This window comes from Lepidochelys kempii, chromosome 23 (genome assembly GCF_965140265.1).
Source record: "Lepidochelys kempii isolate rLepKem1 chromosome 23, rLepKem1.hap2, whole genome shotgun sequence".
In the NCBI taxonomy this organism is placed as follows: Eukaryota; Metazoa; Chordata; order Testudines; family Cheloniidae; genus Lepidochelys; species Lepidochelys kempii.
Genome location: NC_133278.1, coordinates 11,152,462 through 11,171,412, shown reverse-complemented (window position 1 = coordinate 11,171,412; position 18,951 = coordinate 11,152,462). Strand labels below are relative to the sequence as shown.

General features: G+C 56.5%; 1 protein-coding gene across 4 annotated transcripts; it reads right to left on the bottom strand.

Annotated features, from left to right (window-relative positions):
- Positions 1 to 6: 6 nt before the first annotated feature.
- Positions 7 to 16,900, bottom strand: LOC140902207 (uncharacterized). 4 transcript variants are annotated; one of them, XM_073322050.1, is made up of 3 exons: positions 15,438 to 15,789; positions 9,329 to 10,646; positions 7 to 78 (listed from the first exon to the last, which is right to left on the bottom strand). In XM_073322050.1, the coding sequence occupies exons 1-2, from the start codon at positions 15,589 to 15,591 to the stop codon at positions 9,358 to 9,360; spliced, it is 1,443 nt and encodes a 480-aa protein (XP_073178151.1). In that variant the 5' UTR covers positions 15,592 to 15,789; the 3' UTR covers positions 7 to 78; positions 9,329 to 9,357. The 4 variants fall into 4 exon arrangements, with proteins under 4 accessions (XP_073178151.1, XP_073178149.1, XP_073178148.1 ...); XM_073322048.1 differs by lacking the exon at positions 7 to 78 and adding an exon at positions 16,584 to 16,900 and having other exon boundaries at positions 8,697 to 10,646; positions 15,438 to 15,633; XM_073322047.1 differs by lacking the exon at positions 7 to 78 and having other exon boundaries at positions 8,697 to 10,646.
- Between the last annotated feature and the right edge of the window lie 2,051 nt (positions 16,901 to 18,951).

Sequence of the window (18,951 nt, the reverse complement as noted above, 5' to 3'; positions counted from 1 at the left end):
CGCTGGGGCCTGCGCTCTAGTTCTCCAACTTCAGTCTCTCCGTCGGTCCTGCTGGATGCGTCCAGGCTCCTGGGAGGGCTGCAGCAAAAGAATTAATCAGGATGTTACTGTGTGATGGGAGAGTCAGAACCACAACAAACAGAGGGGAAAAGAGAGACCTAGCCATGATTCACCCAAACACCCACCGACCCATAACCCCAGCTCCCTGCCCCCCAGCACAGACAGGCCCCTCTCCTACCCATCACCCCAGGTTCCTGCCCCCCCAGCACAGACAGGCCCCTCTCCCACCCATCACCCCAGGTTCCTGCCCCCCAGCACAGACAGGCCCATCCCCCACCCATCACCCCAGGTTCCTGCCCCCCCAGCACAGACAGGCCCCTCTCCCACCCATCACCCCAGCTCCCTGCCCCCCAGCACAGACAGGCTCATCCTCCACCCATAACCCAGCTCCCTGCCCCCCAGCACAGAAAGGCCCCCTCCCACCCATCACCCCAGGTTCCTGCCCCCCAGCACAGACAGGCCCACCCCCCACCCATCACCCCAGGTTCCTGCCCCACAGCACAAACAGGCCCACCCCCCACCCATCACCCCAGGTTCCTGCCCCACAGCACAGACAGGCCCCTCTCCCACCCATCACCCCAGCTCCCTGCCCCCCAGCACAGACAGGCCCCTCTCCTACCCATCACCCCAGGTTCCTGCCCCCCAGCACAGACAGGCCCCTCTCCCACCCATCACCCCAGGTTCCTGCCCCCCAGCACAGACAGGCCCATCCCCCACCCATCACCCCAGGTTCCTGACCCACAGCACAGACAGGCCCCTCTCCCACCCATCACCCCAGCTCCCTGCCCCACAGCACAGACAGGCCCACCCCCCACCCATCACCCCAGCTCCCTGCCCCACAGCACAGACAGGCCCATCCCCCACCCATCACCCCAGCTCCCTGCCCCACAGCACAGACAGGCCCATCCCCCACCCATCCCCCCAGGTTCCTTCCCCCCAGCACAGACAGGCCCATCCCCCACCCATCACCCCAGCTCCCTGCCCCCCAGCACAGGCCCATCCCCCACCCATCACCCCAGCTCCCTGCCCCCCAGCACAGACAGGCCCATCCCCCACCCATCCCCCCAGGTTCCTGCCCCCCCAGCACAGACAGGCCCATCCCCCACCCATCACCCCAGCTCCCTGCCCCCCAGCAGACAGGCCCATCCCCCAGCCCATCACCCCAGCTCCCTGCCCCCCAGCACAGAAAGGCCCATCCCCCACCCATCACCCCAGGTTCCTGCCCCCCAGCACAGAAAGGCCCATCCCGCACCCACCACCCCAGATTCCTGCCCCCCAGCACAGACAGGTCCATCACCCCAGGTCCCGGCCACCCCGCCCTCACCACACCACCCCGCCTGGACGCAAGGAGGCCGGCCCAGTTCCCTAGACAAAGAGCTTCCGCGCCGGCCAGCGCAGGGTTAATCCCTCCGCGCGGGGATTGGCAGCGATTGCTGTCAGTCAGATCCGGCCCCGCCCCGCCCAGCTGGGCCGGTCTCCGGGAGCGGGGGCAGCCGGAGCCCGGCGACCTCACTCCACGGGGATGGGCACAGCAGCTCCTACCGGGAAGCAAGTGGGGGTCTCCCTGCCCGCTGCTGAGGAGTGGGGGCCTCTGTGCTGGAGTTACAGGGCTGTGCAGGGGGCTCAGGGAGGGGCCTGGGGCAGGGAGCTGGGGTTACAAGTTGGGGGGTGCTGTGCAGTGGCTCAGAGAGGAGCCTGTGCTGGGGCAGGGCAGGGAGCTCAGGGAGGGACCTGTATGGGCTGGGGATGATGTGCAGGGGGTTACAGCCCTGCACAAACACCTGTACCTTAACTGGGGAGGAAGTTCATTAGAGTCCAGCCCATCCCCACCTGGGTCCTTATCATGGGTGCCCTTTGCCATATCATATTGAAGCGGGAGCCAACCCTGCATGTCAAGAGCCTGTGTTTCAAAGTGTTCTGAGGTCCACACACAAGCACAAATTGCCATGAAAAATGGCTGCCTCATCAGGGCCAAGGGTAGGATTTTTGGTGCAAATGTGGGGTCACTCCCTCTCGGGGGTGCAGAGATACAGTCCCTGGAGTAAAGGGTCCGTACACGTCGCTTGCTCTCACACTGTTCTTGGCACACACCTGTGGCTGAATCCATGCCCCTGGAGTTTACCCAGTGCGGTTTGACCCCAGCTAGTGACCAATGCTCTGTGCCAGGCCAGGAAAGCAATATTTCAGCAGTTACTAGAGGTTCTGTGTGACTCTACAAATAGGCTCACCTGCCAGAGAAAGTGATTTGTGCAGGCACTGTGGGACAGGCACACCAGGAGCCTGGCTCCTGACTCTGGTCACTAGCTTTGTGGACAAGCTCAACTCCTGTTATGGTCAGTGGGTGGCTTAGGAAGCTTGATGACAGTCCATGAACTAAGGCAATGCCCGAGGAGCATGAGTTCAAGTCTTCTGCTCAGCTGGTTTAGAGAATGGCTGATGTGCACATTGCCACCCTCTGCCTTTGTTCTTCTCCAGGGGGCTATTCTTGGAAGTAGTTCCCTGGGTGCCGGCTGTATTATAGAGGAGCACTAGAGCCTGTTATCCAAAGTGCTCCAAAATCCATGTCTGTAGGGAGACTGTCTAGAAAACGTCCCCTCTGAGCAAGGCCCCAACCTGCCTCATCAGAGATAACAGGCCTGTATCCTTCCTGAGCGTTGGAGGACAGCAGGGAAAATGTCCAAGAGTAGCGTGGGGGAAACTCTAAGGCCTTGTCTTCACTAGGAAAAAGGGTGAGTTGAGGCCAGACTTAGCAAACACGAGATAGCTCAGTGCAATCTGAACTTGAGAATTTCCCTAGTCAAAACACCCCCCTGAGGACACAGTAGTTGCTTACATCCATCCATCCTTGTGGTAAGGAATCCTTCTGGAACATCGCCTCCGTGAGCCCGGATTGAGCCTTGTACCAGACCATTAGTACTAGCCAGAACCAGCATGCAGCAGAGTGGTGTGTGTAACCCAAGGCAGGGTGGGGTTCTCCTAGGCACTGAGAATATGCGTGGGGGTGAAACACTCCTCTATTTCCCTGTCACCCCTGAAGGGACAGTGGCAGCTGTTCTAGTGGCCCTAAAACACTACAGCCCATTACGAACATTATCACAGATTGTGAGATTTCGAGTCGAGGGACCACTGGGATAATCTACACGACTCTCTGCATGGCCCAGACAGGAAATGGGGGCTGTCCTGCCCTCTAACTGCAGATGCACCCTCTTCAGCTGGCAGGGTGAGCGCTGACAACTAGCTGCAACTGCGTCCTGGATTGGCCCACTGTACCTAGCCCAGCAAGGGGATGAAGAGGAATGATGATACAGGATTGTGTTAGACACAGCCTAGGAAACAGCAACCTCTGTTAGGGATAGGGCAGGTTTGGCATGGTCCCCATACCAGTTGCTAGCCCCAGTGGAGCAGAGGAAAGACTGTGTGGGCTGCAGTGTGGGATACGTTTCCTTAACTCTGTAGTTACTGGTTTTCAGAGCTGTAGGTTTGGCCCCACTCAACCTGCTGGGAGGGCACTAGGCAACCCGACCTGGGTTTCTGGCAGTGAATTTGGCTCTCTTTCTGTCTCTCTCCGTCTGAAATCTGCCAGAAGTCCCTCCCACCACACAGGGACCAAACAGTTGCTTTGTCTAAAAACTTGCCCCCTCTGCATTGTTACTACCTGGTCTCACACTGCCCAACCCAGCCTAGGATGGTGGGTTGTGACCTGTTGTGGAAAGTGAGATTTAAACACTAGACACTCAGGTGTGAGACTAGAGGCTGGTTATTTCCAGCAGAAACAGGAGTGAAATACGGAAGTTGAGACCTAGAGCTTGGATAAGGTTGGGGACCCCAGACAGAGAATGGCTGCAAAGCAGGGGAGCTGTCAACTCCTCGGTCTCCAGGTTCAGGCTCCAGGAGAGCAGGCAACTAAAGTGAAAATTGAAACCCATGGTCCAGTGGACCCTGACACATGGAAGGAACAAAAGGGAGCAGAGAAAATCCAAGTAGCCACCTTTTGGCAGCTGCTGAGATGGCACAAGCGGTCAGGAGTGAGCGACAGGAGGGGTTGCTCCAGTGTTGAGGAGTCCAAGTTCAGGAGGTGCTGCAAACCCTATATAGATCCTGCGTGAAGTTGTGTTGGCTTTAGCCCTAATGGGGAGACACAAAGCGGTCAGAGATGATGTTGGATGAGGCCTTGGCTTCCTTTGAGTGAATGGCTGAAGCCTGCCAGTAGCTGGGAGGAGAATGGGTGACCCAAATCAGGGAATCCCAACAGGCCTACAAGAGTCTGGATGCACAAGGTGCTGGAGCCTATGAGAAGGTGAAAGGAGCCATCCTGCAAGGGTGCGACATCAGCATGGACACGCAGCACCTGCGTTTCATGCAATTCCACTGCCAGGGAGCCCCGAGAGGTTTACAGCCTTCCGATGGTTGAAGCCAGAGATCTGCACCAAGGAGATCACAGAGCTGCTCATGCTGCAGCACTTTCTAACAATCATGCTTGTGTAAATCCACAGCTAGGGGTGCGTATGTCACCCCTAGGGACCTGCAGAGGATCCATAGCCAGGACAGCGAGACACTGGGACATAGGAGCAGCAGGCGAGAGCAGATGCACAGGCCTCCTTTCGGATATGAAGATCATTTGACCTGTCAGCTCTGGCATGGGTACAAGAAGGGGAATTCTCCAAGTAAAAAGGGGGTGGGGCTTGTTCCACATAACTAGCTCTCAGCACCCTCTGGGCCTGAGGCCAAACTCACAGATTAGGAATGTCTTGGAGGTGTTGGAGTTTGTAGTGGCTGATTTACATCCTCCTCTTCTTCCTCCACTTTCACTGGAGTCCCCCCCCCATTCCTCATCTGAAGTTTCTAATCCCTTGTATTCCTTACGGAAGGCATCTTCCCTCTTCTTGTGGCAACTCACAGAGTGTTTGGAAAGGGACACCCAGTCATCTTGCCCTGACATCTCAGAGCTGTTTTCCTGGGGCATCCTGGTTTTCAGCACCAACCCCTTGACCAAAGCTATGAGATCTTCTTGGGACAATCTGCCAAACATCTCACCCAAACTGGCAGAGGAGATGACACAGTGGTAACAGCACTACAATCCTGCGTCTTCACCACAGCTTGCACTGCTGCTACTGCCAGTGGAGGAGCTGGACTAAAGGTGAATTACAGGTCCTCATTTTCCTGCTGTACCCAAGGCCTGGGTGAAGAGGGCTCCTTAGCCCCCCGAGACTGCAGGAACAGCAGCATCCAGTCACAGCGCACACCGTTTGCTAACTGCAGTGGCAGTTGAAGTTGCAAGTCTGGTTTTGCTTTACTGGCTCTGGGAGCCCAGTGCTACAGGGTGCATGATGTCTCCATGGGAACAGCAGGACACCTGCTCCAGAGTGTGAACTGCTCTTCCGGGCACTCAGTGAGGATGCAAATACACTGGCCCAAAGGCTTGGGCCTGCACCAATTCTGGCTACCCTGGTTCTTACTCTTGTAACATCTTGGGGTGAGTTCCTCCAAGTGTTGCCTCCCCAAACAATCAAATGAATAGCTGTGCACAGGGCAGGCGCTCTTCCACTATCCGTGGAAATTCTGCAATAGTGTTACTGCCTCCAGAGCACCAGGCCCCTTTCTCCCACCAGGTACTCCTACTGCACGGAAGGAGCCAGAGTATGATCTTGGTGTAATCTGTTTATTCAGACCCTGTACCCAGGTCCTGTTTCCCTGGAGAGTGGTAGGAACAAAGCAGTGCAGGCAGCTCCCTTACACAGAAATTTCAGGTAAGGTACCCCGGCTCTGTTCCACAAAGCAGCTATTCTGCACCTCTGCCGCTGCCTAGAGCTCATAGCCAGCTCTCTGCAAAGTGCTCAGCACAGCACCTTGTCCCACCCAGCTCCTGTAGGCTTCTCCTGGGAAAGCCCTTCAGCACCACGCCTCCTAGGAGCAGATGGTTTGTCAGATGGCCCTGTAAGTCAGTCTTCCACCCCACCCCCGTGCATCCAGGTGCTTTGCATCACAAGTCTCAGCTTCCCCTTCTGTTAGACTGAAGGGGAGTGCTGAAGCCCATCCATTCACTTTAACTCAGGCTGCCATCATCTCTGCATCAATGACCCCCTCAGGTCCTTTCAACAGGGAAGGGTATGTCTACACTGCCGGCTTAGCCTGTGTTCTTATATGGGTTTTAGCCTAGCATCCCCACACAACCCTTAAAAAACATGCTTGCTTGCCTAGCTGGGGTTATTATTTATATTATGGTAGCGTCCAGGAGCCCCACTGGTGGACCAGGCCCCCATCGTGCTAGGTGCTGTACAAAAGATGGTCACTTCCCCAGAGTTTACACTGGGTTAAAGTTGTGCTCCAACCGCCTCACTGTCCAGCGAGGATGCAGCAACACATGTGTAGCTGAGCTGGGGTTTAGATAATCCCTGCCGGTTTATGTACATCCTTCATTCCATGCAGTCTGCTCCATGTTCTGGGCAGCTCAGCGCAGTTCTGCTGAGCAGTCAGAGAAGTTGCCCACCAGTAGGATGCTAGCTGGGTTAACCTCTGGTGTGCATATAGCAGGGAGCCTGAGTTTGGGAGAAGCACCCAAAACATTCCCTTGTATGAGAAGCTCTTGCAGAGGCTGGTGAGGTGGGGATCCAGCAGATGGCTGTGCAGAGCAAAGGCGCACATTACAAACCTAATGACCATCTCCCACGAGGCAAAGGTTGGCACCTGACAACTACCTGCCCTTACTACAGGGCTGTCAACTGAGCACCCATCCCAGCCTCAAGCGCAGAGCCCACAGTCCTCCATCACAGGCTTTTGAGTTTTAGGGTTTTTGCCTGGGGCAGATGGAGGAGATCCCAGCAGAAGGGGGGTGGAGTCACAGGAACAGACTGGCCTGGCATGGCCAGCTCCTCACACAGGTCTGCTTCCTTATGCAGGAGTTCTGGAGCCATTGCTGGTCTCCCCAGGTCTGCAAGATGATGTGACCCCACCACGCTGTGCTAGCCATCCTGCATCAGAAGCCCTGGGCTACATATAGGCAATGCATAGCAACTGCAGCATGCAGAAGGTGTCATCAGTCTGCCATGAATTAACTCCCCTCCAAGACCCACTGCTGCCATCTGTGGGTCAGCAACTTGTGCTAAAATGCTGTCTGTTGTCATTAGCCCCTCCATCTGTATTCTGTAATAACAGTGAAGCCACTAGCAGGAACAGCTCTTCCAACCATGCTGGATCCATGGCATGGCACGGCACCAGCTGGAGCGGGCAGAGGCCTGAAGTGCCGTAGCTACAGGTGTTACTGGCTAAGAACACTTCCACCACAAAGGGGTCTGGGAAAGACAGACAAGCTCTCCCACAATACACCACAAACCAATTCCTAGAGTGGCTCCAGCACCCTGGCATACACCCTCAGAAATCCTAGCGCCGAACCCCTGCCATTGCCATGTGACTGTGAACATGGCTATATGGGTCTGGGTCGTGTGGGGCTCTGCAGGGTGGACACTCACAGACAAGCCTGGCAAGCAGGAATTCACAGGCACGGGAGTCCAGACACGCCTACACTCTGCCATGTGGACACCCCCAAAGTGACCAGGCACTGCTGGGGGGTTCAAGCCCTGAGACTCCTCAGGGGAACAAAGCAAAGGCCGGCCCTCCTCATCGATATTGGGCTAAGTTTTAATACAGTTAACTCAGGTGATTGGCACTAGGGTCTGGGCACCCTGGTTAGCCTAGCCCAGGTGTGAATGTCCCTACTGCAAGCCCTATCTGCATTACTGTGTCTACACTTAGAATCATAGAATCATAGAATATCAGGGTTGGAAGGGACCCCAGAAGGTCATCTAGTCCAACCCCCTGCTCAAAGCAGGACCAATTCCCAGTTAAATCATCCCAGCCAGGGCTTTGTCAAGCCTGACCTTAAAAATCTCTAAGGAAGGAGATTCTACCACCTCCCTAGGTAACGCATTCCAGTGTTTCACCACCCTCTTAGTGAAAAAGTTTTTCCTAATATCCAATCTAAACCTCCCCCACTGCAACTTGAGACCATTACTCCTCGTTCTGTCATCTGCTACCATTGAGAACAGTCTAGAGCCATCCTCTTTGGAACCCCCTTTCAGGTAGTTGAAAGCAGCTATCAAATCCCCCCTCATTCTTCTCTTCTGCAGGCTAAACAATCCCAGCTCCCTCAGCCTCTCCTCATAAGTCATGTGTTCCAGTCCCCTAATCATTTTTGTTGCCCTTCGCTGGACTCTCTCCAATTTATCCACATCCTTCTTGTAGTGTGGGGCCCAAAACTGGACACAGTACTCCAGATGAGGCCTCACCAATGTCGAATAGAGGGGAACGATCACGTCCCTCCATCTGCTCGCTATGCCCCTACTTATACATCCCAAAATGCCATTGGCCTTCTTGGCAACAAGGGCACACTGCTGACTCATATCCAGCTTCTCGTCCACTGTCACCCCTAGGTCCTTTTCCGCAGAACTGCTGCCTAGCCATTCGGTCCCTAGTCTGTAGCTGTGCATTGGGTTCTTCCGTCCTAAGTGCAGGACCCTGCACTTATCCTTATTGAACCTCATCAGATTTCTTTTGGCCCAATCCTCCAATTTGTCTAGGTCCTTCTGTATCCTATCCCTCCCCTCCAGCGTATCTACCACTCCTCCCAGTTTAGTATCATCCGCAAATTTGCTGAGAGTGCAATCCACACCATCCTCCAGATCATTTATGAAGATATTGAACAAAACTGGCCCCAGGACCGACCCTTGGGGTACTCCACTTGATACCGGCTGCCAACTAGATATGGAGCCATTGATCACTACCCGTTGAGCCCAACAATCTAGCCAGCTTCCCTGTGCATGTCCGGTCTGGGGGCAGATCCTGTAGTTCTTTGTTTTGAGATGCTGTACAATTCCTTCCCAGTCAATGATGGAAGAATCTGTCTGTCCTTCAGGATGCATTGTGGGAAAGCACTGGAGGACTATGAGCACTGAGGGGACTTTGCCTGTGTCCTCACTGCAACATGGGTGAGTTTTAGCCTGAGTTTAACAACAGTCTGAGCTCTAACCTATACCCCGAGCTGTGTAAACTAGCCTGGGATTAAAGCACCCTGAATCATGGGTCAGAAGACTTTCTGTGTGGGTAGTAGGGGATTGGGCTAAAACCCAGAGGAAAGCCTGGGTTAACTGTGCAGCAAAGACAAACCCACATTGTGTGTGACAGGGTAACAGGAGTTGGGTTTTGAGGCCTGATTTCTCTCGGGCTCTGCAGAACCATTTTCTGTTCCTACACTTCAAATATTCCTGGTGAACACCTGCAGCGGAGCTTTCAGCCAGGATGGCCTCACTCATCCACAGCTGCAGCTCTGACGTGGATTCTCTGGTGCCGGGTGAGAGCTGACTTGTTGCTGAAGCTCTTCCCACACTTGGCGCAGGGGAAGGGCCGTTCCCCGGTATGGGAGCGCTCGTGAATGGTGAGGTAAGCCAGGTACTTGAAGCTCTTCCCGCACTCGGCACAGGGGTAGGGCTTCTCCTGTGTGTGAGTCCTCAGGTGCACTGTCAGGGTGGAGAGCTGGCTGAAGTGTTTCCCGCACTCAGCGCAGGGGTAGGGCCGCTCACCCGTGTGGGAGCGCTGGTGCTTGGTCAGGTCCGCGGGGCTGGTGAAGGTTTTCCCGCACTCAGCACAGGAGAAGGGTCTCTCCCCCGTGTGCAGTCGCTGGTGTGTGGTCAGAGCGCAGAGGTAGCCGAAGCGTTTTCCACACTTCCCACAGGGGTAGGGCCGCTTGCCTGTGTGGATTCTCTGGTGCTTGCTCAGCCCTGTCCTGGTGGTGAAGGTCTTGCCACACTCCACACAGGGGAAGGGTCTCTGCCCTGTGTGGGCTCTCCGGTGCCTCACGAGCGTGGAGAGGTGGCCAAAGCGTCTCCCGCACTCAGTGCATGGGTAGGGCCTCTCCTGCGTGTGAGTCCTGTGGTGCATCTTCAGGTTGGAGAGCCGGTTGAAGCGCTTCCCGCACTCGGTGCAGGGGTAGGGCCGCTCGCTCGTGTGGGAGCGCTGGTGCTTGCTGAGGTCCGAGGAGCTGGTGAAAGTTTTCCCGCACTCGTCACAGGGGAACAAGCCCTCCCCTGTGTGGGTTCTCTGGTGCGTAGTCAGCGTGCAGAGATAGCCAAACAGTTTCCCGCACTCTCCACACGAGTAGGGCTTCTCGCGCGTGTGGCTTCTCTGGTGGGTTTTGAGATGCGCTGGACAGCTGAATCTCTTCCCACATTCGGCGCAGGGATAGCGTCTCTCTTTCTCATGGACCTTGCCTTGAGCCATGAGCTCCTGCTTTTCCCTGAAGCTTTCCCCACAGTCTCGACATCTATGGTATTGCTCCTGGTGAAGGTCCCCTGTGGTCTGAGGTCTCCCCTGCGGAAGGAGCTGGGTTAGTGTCCTGAATCTACTGCATTGTTCCTCTGGGAGGCCTGGCTCCTTCCCTGCTGGGATCTTCTTCTGCCTCTTGCAGGCTCCTCCCTGCTCAGGTGTGTGGGTAACGCTCTCCCCTGATCCACTCTGTGATACGCTGGGGGGCAGCACCATTTCAGGCCCTTCGTTGCGAGGCTTCTCTTCAGCCTGGCTCAGGATTCCAGCACCTGCTGGATGGAAGAGAATCCAGAGATTATTTCATCTCTCATATGTCCAACGGTGGGAGTGACTGCACAGCCCTTCATGGGAGAGACCCCCAGGAGGAGCCCCTCTGTCCGCTGCATATTAATAGGGGGCTATGGAGGGGCACAACCAGGAAGCCCTGTGTCTCTGTCTCCTTCCTCTTCCCCCAGTGCCCACAATAACTTTTCTCCGCCAGTCCCATCACTTCCCCTCCAAACTCCCTCTGCCCCCTCTCTGTCCCATCTCTTTAGCTCTTCTCCCACCCACAGACTCCTTATCCCTGGCCCTCTCCTTTTCTTGGCTCCCATTTACGTGAGGGATCACCTCTCCCGGTGCTACACTGCCACAGCTGAGATCAGCAGAGGTGCTTGAGTTGGATCCTCTGTGGGAGGAAGCTGCTGGCAGGAGATTCTCTGGAAGGAGTCCAAATGTTGGATCTCGCTCCTCCACTTGATCCATCAGAGCCCAGATGTGTTAGCATGCTGCAAAGCCCATCTCTTTATCTTCTCACTAAGGCTGTGAGGAGGGGGCGGGCTGAGATGGATGTATTTACTGTGGGTGTTTTTAAGGTATAGGATATGCACTCAGAGCACGCTGAGTTGGGTTATAAAATTTGAAAATAGTGCTACTCATAAATCCTGCTCTCCAGTCAGGCCCCAATTCTTTCATTCTTCTGCAGATCAATCTTCTTGTAAATTGCACTAACCAATCTCTTTGGAGCCCCTGCCATACTAGACAGGGCTGCTGTCCAGGCTATTTTTAGGCAGTGATCATGCTCCCCACCCATATCCACTTCCACATTAGAGATGACCGAACAACAGAAAGATATCTTTGCAAACAACTTTAAAGTTTCAAAGTTGTTTTGTTCCCTGGGGTCAAAATGGACCATTTTGGGGGGGTTACATAAGAATGGCCCTACTGGGTCAGACCAATGGTCCATCTAGCCCAGTATCCTGTCTTCCAACAGTGGCCAATGCCAAGTGCTTCAGAGGGAATGAACAGACCAGGCAATCATCGAGTGATCCGTCCCCTGTCGTCCACTTCCAGCTTCTGGCAAACAGAGGTTTAGGGACACCCAGAGAGAGCATGGGGCTGCGTCCCTGACCATCTTGGCTACTAGTTATTGGTGGACCTATCCTCTAGGAACTTATCTAATCCTTTTTCGAAACTTGTTACAGTTTTGGCTTGAGTTGGTGTCAGGGTTCCCTCCCCACTCTGAACTCTGGGGTACAGATGTGGGGACCCACATGAAAGACCCCCTAAGCTTATTTCTACCAGCTTATGTTAAAAACTTCCCCAAGGTACAAATTCTTCCTTGTCCTTGGACTGTATTGCTGCCACCACCAAGTGAGTTAGACAAAGATTCAGGAAAAGAACCACTTGGAGTTCCTGATTCCCCAAAATATCCCCCCAAGCCCCTTCACCCCCTTTCCTGGGGAGGCTTGAGAATAATATACCAACCAAATAGGTAAACAAGGTGAGCACAGACCAGACCCTTGGGCTTTTAGGACACTAAAAACCAATCAGGTTCTTAAAAGCAGAACTTTATTATAAAAAAGTAAAAGAAACACCTCTGTAAAATCAGGATGGAAGGTAATTTTACAGGGTAATAAGATTTAAAACACAGAGGATTCCCCTCTAGGCAAAACTTCAAAGTTATAAAAAACAGGAACAAACCTCCCCCTTAGCATAGGGAAAATTCACAAGCTAAAACAGAAGATAATCTAACACATTTCCTTGCTTTACTTACAATTTTTGTAATCTTAGATGTTTATTTCAGGTAGGGTTTTAGGAGAGGTTTTTATCCTGCCTGGTCCCGCTCTCTGTCCCGAGAGAGCACACAAAGAGAGCACAAACAAAACCTCCCCCCGCAGATTTGAAAGGATCTTCTTCCCTTATTGGTCCTTTTGGTCAGGTGCCAACCAGTTTATTTGAGCTTTTTAACCCCTTACAGGTAAAGGAGGGATTGTATGTTATCCTTAGTTGTATGTTTATGACAGTTGGGTTTCTGACTTTAAATACAAATATTTTATGAAAATCATAACAAATATTTTATTTATGTAGAAGTAGGTTTTACGTGATGGAAATTTAGCTCAAGAGACTGATTTTAAATAGGCACAAAAATGGCAAATGTCAGCAACATTCACAAAAAGTTTCAATTCAGAAAAAGTTATTTTTCACCAAAAAAAGAACTTGTGTTAGAGCAGCCTCTTTAGAGATACCAGCTGTTCTGTGTGCGCTATTCTGCGGACCTACCCCTCAGCAAGAGCCTAGGGAACGGACCACGGGACTCTGTGTTACGCCACAGGGAGCTGGAGCAAGAATCTGGACAGGTGTCGCCGCTCAGAGTCAGTTTGCTGAGCTGAGGATGTCACAGCTGGGCAGCACAGCACTGCCCTCTGCGGTGCTGGGTTTCATTCTGCAGGTGGTATCTCACTCCTGCGTATATCACACCACTGCCCTCAGACATTCCCTGAGCCCAGAGAATGGCACTGAGCCTGAGAGGGGATGGATTCCATTTCCTGTACTCCCCAACCAGAGATCCCAAGTCCCAGGGACGAGAAGACACAGAGAACCGTCTGACCGGGTGTGAGTGGATGGCAAGGACTAGGGGCTGGACAGTTAAGGAGTGGCCATTCAGACCAGACACCCCCCTTGCTACTAAGGCACCAGAGCCAGGGATGATAGACTGTGACTCTGATAAAGCTAGTAAAGAAGCCATCCTGGCCCACTTTGCTGTGTGTGAGGGAAGCTACAGGCAAAGGCTCAAGCCCCTAAAGACACCCCCTTGCCAGAGACTGACAATAAACTGAAGTGATTGTGCAGATGCTCGATGAAGCCAGGTGAACAGCATAAAGAAGCAGCTGGAGAACTACCACCTGTGCATGCTGAGACTGCAGGAGCCCGTGTCAGGAAAGGAGCATCCACCACTCAGGTAGGCGAGCAGCAGTAAGGCTGGCAGAGCAGAACCTCTAGACTTGCAGAAGCGGGAATGCAAAGCCAAAGACTGATGTGGGATATGCTGCGCCTCAGGAGAATGTAAAACATCTGGGGAAAAGCTGCCAAACCCAGGGCCCAGAGAGGTCACCTGCTTTGCTGGCAGCACCCTGGCCACTCAGGCCCTGGCTGGCACCACATGTAAACAAGACATAATTAGGGCTGGGTCCATCCCGCCTTGTAAGTGATGGTAAAAGTGCGACTGGCAGAGGGGTACGAGTTGAACACAATCGGAGTAGGGTCAGGGATGCTGATCACAGGCAGGGTGGTATCTAACGCTGGCTAAGAGATCATTCTTGGTCTGGACTCCCCAACTTTCCTGCCTTGGTTCGGCCAGCGGGGAGCTGTAAGGTGGCTAACAGGTCTCCGGTTGACAACAGGATGGGATCTTGGGCTGAGAGGGGCCACTGGGCCTTGGGAGTGACATGAGCGGGGAAGGAAATCCTGTCAGAGCTGCCAGCAATGGGGAGGAAAATGAGGAAGTTTCTGTGTTAGACCCAGCAAGCCAGGATATTGGGCCTGTAGGAAGTGGGAGGTTCCAGAGAGGCCCCAGCCCCAGAATCCCTCTTCCAAACGTCAGTGGCAGCAGCTGGAGCGAAGGTGGAGGGGACATCTCAGTATGAAGGTGACCAGTGTATCAAGGGAACAACACCCTCTCCCTGGAGGATTCACAGGGAAAATGCTGGCCATGCCCAAGAGCTGCAGGGATGATGGCCTCTCACCTTGGGCACTAGCCCATGGGCCTGGTATCCGAGGCAAAAGAAAACTTATGCCTGAGTTGGGCAGAGATCTCCTTGGCCCAGCACAGCCCAGGCTGACCCATTGCCAGATGTGTATGGACAGGCTGTTTCCTGCCCTGTTCACAAGAGCCAACTCTTTTGCAGCCCCTTCCGATTGTTTCCATTCCTCCCCAGTGGAGAGCAGTGGATGCAGCAAAACCATCACACCGGAGTCCGGGCACCGCTCTAGCCTTGGGATCAGGAACTTTGTTACCATGTGCCACCAAGACATTCCCAGAGAGGGATACGTATCGAGGAAGAGCAGCAGCAAGTGCTGAAATGGGCTGGGTGGGTATCCAGGCCAAGGCAGGTATCCAGGCCAAGGCGGGGAGAACCCACTCATTGAACATAACAGCCCTGGAAAGGTGAAAATTCCTGCCCGACAGCATCTGCACAGAGCCCTGAGTCAGGTTAGGCAGCAGGAAACACAGAGCCCTCTGCATTAGAGCTCCAACCATTGCTACCCCGCAGGGGCTGCCCTGGGGATGGATCACAGCTCTAGGGATTTCCTCTCGAGTCCCAGGCCACAGGCACCCCAGTAAGAGTCTACTGCCTCAGGCCTTCCTGCAGAGGATTCTAGGGCCTCTCTGCAACGGAGATTGTCATGATCTGAATCCCCTGCATCCCTCCGCAGCTGAGAGGGACCTGACCCCAGGCCTCAGGAAGTGGATGGGGGTGGGGAAGGGCACCCACTGGGTAACGCCACTGAAAAGGACACCACAAGGAGGGTTCGCTGCTGCTGGCTATGGGGCCACCTAGCTCCCACAGTCCTATCCCCACTGCCTGGGCCACTTGTCACCTAGGAGACCCACTGGCCACCCCAACCCCACACACTGCCTCTCTTGTTTTCCAGGCAGCAATCCTGCTGGGGAGGCCCCCCCGGCCTGAACCAGCCACTCCCCTGTTCTCCACACACACACTCAGCCTGAGGGACTCCCTTCCACATTGTTCCCTCAGTGCTCCCGGGAAGATCTGCCCCAAGCCCCTTCACAAGCTGGTTACCCATTTCTTGTCCAACTCTGGGCTCCTTTTCAGGGGCGCTTGGCAGCTTGTAATTCCTCAGTGCTGTCTCCTCCGTGGTTCCCCATGCGGGATGGGGCTGTGGTGGCTCCAGCTGGGTGCTCTGAGATTCCCATAATACTTCAGGGGCATCCATCTCCTCTGGGGTCACGTCCCCAACCTTCACATACACTGTGACCTGGGAACCAACCACATGGGTCACCGGGCGGTCAGGGGCTGGGGGGACGTTGGGGGATGTATGGATGGGGGGCAGAGTCAGCTCTGACCATTCCAGAGCCAAATGCAGTGGGGAAGAGCAGGAGACAGAGGCCACAATGAAGCACAGCCAGGCCCCTCCCTGCCGCCAGCTCATCCCCCCCACCTGTAACCCCAGCTCCCTGCCCCCCAGCACAGCAAGGCCCCTCCCTGCCCCCCAGCTCATCCCCCCACCTGTAACCCCAGCTCCCTGCCCCCCAGCACAGCTAGGCCCCTCCCTGCCCCCCAGCTCATCCCCCCCACCCATAACCCCAGCTCCCTGCCCCCCAGCACAGCTAGGCCCCTCCCTGCCCCCCAGCTCATCCCCCCCACCCATAACCCCAGCTCCCTGCTCCCCAGCACAGCTAGACCCCTCCCTGCCCCCCCACCAGTAACCCCAGCTCCCTGCCCCCCAGAACAGCTAGCCTCCTTCCTGCCCCCCAGCTCATCCCCCCCCCACCGGTAACCCCAGCTCCCTGCCCCCAGCACAGCTAGGCCGCTCCCTGCCCCCCAGCTCATCCCCCCAACCTGTAACCCCAGCTCCCTGCCCCCACAGCACAGCTAGACCCCTCCCTGCCCCCCCACCAGTAACCCCAGCTCCCTGCCCCCCAGAACAGCTAGGCTCCTTCCTGCCCCCCAGCTCATCCCCCCCCACCTGTAACCCCAGCTCCCTGCCCCCGGCACAGCTAGGCCGCTCCCTGCCCCCCAGCTCATCCCCCCAACCTGTAACCCCAGCTCCCTGCCCCCACAGCACAGCTAGACCCCTCCCTGCCCCCCCTACCAGTAACCCCAGCTCCCTGCCCCCCAGCACAGCTAGGCCCCTCCCTGCCCCCCCCACCAGTAATCCCAGCTCCCTGCCCCCCAGCACAGCTAGGCCCGTAGCTCTGCCCCCACCTGTAACCCCAGCTCCCTGCCCCCCAGCACGCCAGGCCCCAGCTCCCCGCCCGGCCGCAGGGGAACTCGGGAGCCCGGTTCCCCCACACAAAGCTTCTGCCCCGGCCAGCACAGGGTTAATCTCTGTGCGTGGGGATTGGCGGCGATCGCTGCCAGTCAGGTCTGGCCCCGCCCTCTGCCCTCAGAGCCCGTCTCCAGGGCAGGAGAGCTCAGACCACGTGGGTGGGCGTCGGGCCCGGGAGAGGCTCAGTCCGGCCCTGGGGCGGAGTCTGCCCCTGGCGCCCACCATCCGCCCCCGGAGTCCCGGGTCCGGCAGCGGGCGCTGCAGAGGGGCCCTGAAGCCTTGGGCCGGGGCCGCGCGGAGGGAGCAGGGCGGGGAGCGGGAGGAAGCGGGGCGGGGGGAGCAGGGCGGGGAGCGGGAGGAAGCGGGGCCGGGGCCGCGCGGGGGGAGCAGGGCGGGGAGCGGGAGGAAGCGGGGCGGGGGGAGCAGGGCGGGGAGCGGGAGGAAGCGGGGCCGGGGCCGCGCGGGGGGAGCAGGGCGGGGAGCGGGAGGAAGCGGGGCCGGGGCCGCGCGGGGGGAGCAGGGCGGGGAGCGGGAGGAAGCGGGGCCGGGGCCGCGCGGGGGGAGCAGGGCGGGGAGCGGGAGGAAGCGGGGCCGGGGCCGCGCGGGGGGAGCAGGGCGGGGAGCGGGAGGAAGCGGGGCCGGGGCCGCGCGGGGGGAGCAGGGCGGGGAGCGGGAGGAAGCGGGGCCGGGGCCGCGCGGGGGGAGCAGGGCGGGGAGCGGGAGGAAGCGGGGCCGGGGCCGCGCGGGGGGAGCAGGGCGGGGAGCGGGAGGAAGCGGGGCCGGGGCCGCGCGGGGAGCAGGAGGAAGCGGGCGGCGGGGTCAGTGCAGGGAGTTGGGGCTGGTGGAATAGGTAGGGGGCCTGTCTGTGCTGGGGGGCAGGGAGCTGGGTTTTGGGTTGGGGCAGGGGATCAGGAGCCCTCTGGGCTGGGGGCAAGGAGGGGCCTGGCTGGGGGCAGGGAAGCTCAGGAGTGGCTGGGAATCTCTTCCCCCCACCCCTTTGTGAGAGCTGTTTGGGTTGCTGCTGGAGGGGACCCAGCTCACCTGCTCGCGGGAGGGCGGTGATTTTTCTGTTTTCGTGACGTGGACGTTGGCCGTGTTGACTCTTGTAGGAGTCAGGAGCCCTGGCAGTGTTGCTGGAACAGTTTGTATAGTGGGGGTGCTGAGAGCCATTCAACCACACTGTAAACTCTGGATACGATGGAAATTGCTTCAAGCTGGGGGTAGGGGAGCAGCACCCCTAGTTCCAGCACCTATGAGCCCTGCACCCCAAGGCCTGCTCTGCACTGAGATGTGAAGTCCCATAGCGGCTAGCCAGCAAAGGGAACTGTGTTACAATAAGCTGTCCTGTTGAAAAGGACTGGTCTGGCTACTGCTCTCCACATGCTCAGGGCCTTTGGGGTGCTTACTTGGGCTCTGGGGGTAAGGCCATACTGCAGTTCTGAGCAAACGTCCTAGCCGGGACAGACGGTGCAGCTCCAGCTAGCGCCCTACAAACAGCAGTGTGGACACAGCGGCATGGGCTAGCCGTCCGAGCTCAGCCCCAAGAGCTGGGCGGGCTTGGATTCTGGCAGCTGGCTGGTGCCCTAAAGTCCATGCTGCTGTTTGTAGCTTGAGCAGAGAAAGCATGAGTTGGGCTGGGAGGCGTGCTGCCAGCTGCACTGTAGAAATACCCTGTCTCCTTCAGAGCTGGCCATAGCTGGGGCAGGAAGTGGAGGGGAGAGATTCAGCTCCATCCTGTGAGAGTTAGAGCCCAGAGCTGGGAGGGAACTTTGCGTTGGGGTCTGCACCGCTGACAGCTCCAAGCTCTCCGAACTCATGAATCAGGCCCCACCCCCCAAACTACAGGAGTGGCTTAAAATTCATAGAGTTTCTAAAGAGTGATACATTTGGGTTCTTTGTATTTCTCTTCTATTTTCTGAAACTTTCAGCTGTACTCAGGGCACATCTTCCAGCTTTTCTCTGTGAGCAGGAGGGCTATTGCTGTAAGGGGTGGGGGTGGAGGTGGAGGCAGCTACTCTGTTATATACCCCCGCCATTCCCCTGTCCCACCCCTTCCCCTTCTATGAATTTACCCTCCCCAGGGGTAAATCATGGCCCGGTGCTCCCTGCACCCACTCTCTGCAATGCTCTAGAGGAGGCTCCAAGCATAGAGAACCTAGGGCCCATTGGATGGAAGGTGGGACACTGACCCCAAAGCAGAGGCACAGCATGGCAGTTTCTGCCCTGTGCACTTAGCGTCATCTAACCAGATGGGGTCAGACCCTTCTCCAAAGTGAGCCACTCCTGGTGCTGATAACGCCGTCC

Bases quoted from the DNA above. Each gene is read 5' to 3' on its own strand.
- LOC140902207 (XM_073322048.1), bottom strand. From the start codon at position 15,591: ATGGATGCCCCTGAAGTATTATGGGAATCTCAGAGCACCCAGCTGGAG. The intron at 10,647-15,437 runs GTAACCAGCTTG...TCTTCCATCCAG, and splicing joins CAGAGTTGGACAAGAAATGG to CAGGTGCTGGAATCCTGAGC.